The following is a 4386-nucleotide window of genomic DNA, read 5'->3' on the forward strand; positions in this document are numbered from 1 at the left end:
AGCATTAATGAATTCTTCAGCAAATTAATGCAGTTGTTCAACTGTGCAGTTACCAGTGCCACCTTGTGGATATACTGGTGTAGCTCAAAGCCTTGTCCAGAGCACCATTCTATCAAATAGTTTCTTCTTCCACTGGAAAAAATCCCATCCTTTTCCATTATAATATGTTTACATTCTATCAGACATTGCTTACAAAACACTTCTTGCACTCACTGTGATAACTGAGCTATGTAGCTGATGTTATTTTTGTTGCTGCTGATCAGCTGTTGGGTTTTTTCCTGTGGGAGCATTTGATCTTGTATTCCCTTCTTTGTGCCTTCTTTCTGAAGAACTTGGCAAGTATTTCTGCTGTGTATCTGCTTCTTTTTAGTAACTGCCTGGTGATGGCAAGGAGAGAAATCATGTGGGTGTTAACTTTGTCATAGACCTTTCTAGTTTAGGGCAGTGGCACCAGAAAGCCTCCCTCAAATTACTGCAGCAGAGAACAGCTAGGTACTTGAGACAGCATTTCCTCAGTACAAGAGAGTTGCTCTTAAATGTGCCTGCCCATGCAGAGGTTCAGATGCTTGGCACGTTTCTTTCCGAGATCTGCTACAACCTGTATTTGTTACACCCATGGCAAGCTTTCAGCTGCCAGGCATGTCTTCTGCTCATTCAGGGAGGATGAGGCTATAGGGGTGTAGAATGAACGACAGCGTCTGTAGGAGTATCCTGGTGCTCTCTGGAAGTGGTTGGCTCAGGTGGCTGCTTCCAGTGGGAATACTACCTGCTATTGCAGGTGCGTCATAATACATGAGATGCATGTTGTCCCACACCTTTGTGGTATGTACTGGATCTGAGACAAAAATGCCAGTTCTGACTTTCAGCTCTAGTTGAATGTTTCTTTGTTTCCAAGTTTCTTAAGTCAGAATACTAACGGTGCTCTTCTATGGGACCATGTTTGGCATTGCATCACGTGAGTAAATTAAGCCCCTTGAAGAAAGGGTTATATTTTGCGTTCAGGTGTGTTCAGCTGCCAGGGGAAACAGCTGAACATGGGTGATAATCTGTGTGCGCTGACTTCTGATGCAGCTGTTCAAAATAGAGGATTATGATAAAAGAGAGTAAACAAGTACCAGACCTTGTCCTTGGTGTGGTCACGCCCGTGTTGTGTTAACAACAGGACTTACTTCATTGTGTAAACATCATCTTTAGAGTGAAGTGACCAACTGTTGAGGGAAAACTGAATAGTGAAGTGTGACTTTTGGGAAGTGACAGTCTTAAAGGAGCTGCACCTGCCTGTATTGCAGTGTTTCCTTCCTTTCCACCCAGGCTGAAAAAGCCAAGGTACTGAATTACTGAAGGGATGGAGAGGAGCAGGCAGGCTTCCTTGTTTCAAAAGTAACTCCAAAAGTAAGCAATGATGAAAATGTGTTTTGTCTTTTCAGTGCCTTGAGAAGAGACACTCTACACCAACACTTAGTAGAGTTGCCCTGAAACTTAGAGTACATGTCTCTTATTTCAAAGATAAACTACACTCTGAATTTTTTCTTTACAGGGGGCGCGCAATATGATCGTGACCATGTTGTTGTCAACACAGTCAATGAAGAAAAGTTAACGCAGTGTTGGGAACCACTGGTTGTATAAACCCAAACAAGAAAAGATGATGTTTCAGTTAGCCACTACTCAAAACACTAAAAATGGCACTGCCATCTCTGAAGGACAAAGGATCAACAATGAGAGTTTTGTCTTTTCTTTGCAATCTCAAAGAGAACAAGCAACAGAATGATTTCACCTCTGCCTAAGATTATTAACCCTATAAAAACTTGAGTATGTCTCAAACCTTTTTTTATCATCACAACTCAAATGTGAGATGGAGTGGTCGTATGCCTTGGGCTACAGTGGAAGAACTAAAGGTTTGAGAGACCCTGTGGAGTTACAGTTGTGGCAGTGAGTAGTTAATCCAGAATAGTCAGTAAGCATAATTTTAAATTATTTTTGAAAGTTTTTTTGTTTAACTGAGAGAAGGGTTAAAAAAATAACAAAAGCTTATTTTATCAAGGACAAGACTGCAGTGTGTATGTGGGTATAGCAACTTGGACCTATGGACTGTAGTATAGAGACGTATTCACTATTAGAAATTAATATATTTGTTTCGCTGGAACAAACTTATGTTTACTGAAAGTTTAAAGACTGCTAGCACACAGCACATCCAAAGAATTTTTAACATATGACTTCAAATATAGTTAGTATGCTAATATAGTAAGTCCTAAATTAAGAAAAAAAATCTGTATTTTCTCATGTAGAGAAGATGTAAATTAGTAGATGGTTGTTAGAAAAAGAGGGCTGGCAAAAGGATGCATCGGAATGTGAAGAACTTGTCCATTTTCTAGGCTTCCTAACTTTTTGAGTTACGGGTATTTTACTTCTTTGCCAAGTCAAATTTTTACCTTTTAAAACAGTTCCAGTAAGTATAGTCTTCCTGAACTCTAAAATCATACAGACAACAAGAATTCTTAGGGAAAGTATCACTAAAGATGACTGCAACAGCACCTAAGCACTGTGGTTACTAAGTTGTTTCAGCCACTGCCTGTTGGGCTTACCGTGGGGAAAGCCAGGCTCCCAGGTATTTCTGGTGATGTCCAAGGGCCACGTCTGCGGTGGGCTGCTGGCTGCCGCGGGCAGACGTGTCGGACTGCTCCAGGAAGGGGCACAGCCAAGCATGGATACGTGCCCAGTCACGAGGGCTATGCCCATTCAAAGTAAGAGTTAGTGGTTTAGTAAAGGGCTTGAAGACATAGTAATGACTGCAGGAGGTTCTTCTGTTGCCCTGCTCTTAAACTGGTTTTCTTAGTTTTCCTTAATAATGTTGGCAGAAAGGTAAAATACAAAGTCTTGTACTATGCTGCTGTGTTTTGTTCTGGCTTAGACCAGTGTTAATACAAGCTGCTCCTAGGAGCATCCAGGCCTTTGTCTGGCATAGTAAGTCTGTTTAACATTTTCATTATTATTGTATTGCCTCAAAGGATACTGGTGCTTTTATTGTTACCGCCCTAGAGGAAGTGCCTTACTAATTTTCCTTTTGTACAGACATGGAAGTTTTGTTGCTCTGAAATGTGCTGCTTTTAGTTCTTCATAGAAAATGTGTTGTTATTGGTTCCAAACAGTGGTACTTTGTCATATTGATGTGCTCTTGCTATATATAAATAGCATTTTACAAATAAATTTAAGTTAGGTAACTTTTTATTGAAATTGTTTTTAAAAGGTAGAAAGCTGACGTCTTATGGTGAGTTTTACTTCTGCCTTGTGCTCTTCTCTGTCCGGAATTCCTCTGCGATAGCTAGCTAATGAGGAGCAAATACGTGGTATGGAATAGCTGCAGGCTCTGAAGAATGGATGCTTTTCCGATACAAGCATGTGTTCGGTGCGTTTGTATGTGGGGCCACAGTTCAAGTGGTTGCTGCTTCTGTCCCCTGGTGGGAGCACTGCATGGCAGAGTTTTTCTATCCCCACAGCTGCACCACAGTAAATGTGCAGTTCTTAATTAAGAGGTTACCATTTTCCTTCTATCTACCTGGAAAATGGTAGAGGAAGTCAGGCCGTAGCCCATCTGGCAAAAAGGTAGGTTTAAAAGCAGACCAACAGACACATACCCCTCCAGCACTTCACTGCCACCGGCAGTGATGGTGGGCATGGCAGGAATAGTCTCCTGATAACTGACAAAATCAAGACTAGCCTACCTGCAGAATGCTGTAGTCAGCTGAATCTGTGCCAGAAGTTGGACTAATCATCAGTTACAGACTGATTTTGTTCCATGCTTCTACTCAGATTAGTTATGCCATGAGAGATTTGCCGTATCAAGATTATGGCACCAGTCTTGAGGCAGCAATGTGACCGCTTAGTACAGGAAAAGTTTATAGGTTCTGAGAATGAACTAGATAGAGTAATTATATATATATATTATTTTTTTTATATATATATATAAAAATAAAGGTGAACAGAACAAGGAAAGGCCAAGGAAAAAGGACAGCAGAAGGTTCATATGGACACTTAAAATTTAGTCAGCGGGTATATGGACAGTGTGTCTCACCCTCTGAGGACTTAGCTTTTGTTTTCCGGATGTTTTAGCTCCAATGCTGCTGGCTGTTCCTCCTACCCAAGAGTGAGGAGTGTTCTGCAAAAGTCACAACTACATTCTTAGTATCGAAACACCTAAGGGACATTAATATTTCTTGTCAACATACTAACAGTTATTAACAGGCAGAGTATGAAGGAATCAAAAAGGCTCTTCTAAAACATTTTTTTTTTAATTTTGCATACTGTGTGAGCTTTTAAAGAAGAAATAGTTGCTATGTACCAACTCATGTTCAAGTGTAATTTACCAGTAAAGGACTGATGTGAGCAGAA

General features: G+C 40.6%; 1 protein-coding gene across 1 annotated transcript in view; it reads left to right on the forward strand.

Annotated features, from left to right (window-relative positions):
* Positions 1-4086, forward strand: part of CRYBG1 (crystallin beta-gamma domain containing 1) — a 45822-nt gene extending 41736 nt beyond the window's left edge. Inside the window, exon 22 of the mRNA XM_037392661.1 lies at positions 1538-4086. Within this exon, the coding sequence (XP_037248558.1) occupies positions 1538-1626 (89 nt within the window). The 3' untranslated portion in view covers positions 1627-4086. The remainder of the gene's footprint in view (positions 1-1537) is intronic.
* The last annotated feature ends 300 nt before the right edge of the window (positions 4087-4386 follow it).

Source organism: Falco rusticolus, chromosome 6, assembly GCF_015220075.1.
Source record: "Falco rusticolus isolate bFalRus1 chromosome 6, bFalRus1.pri, whole genome shotgun sequence".
NCBI lineage: Eukaryota > Metazoa > Chordata > Aves > Falconiformes > Falconidae > Falco > Falco rusticolus.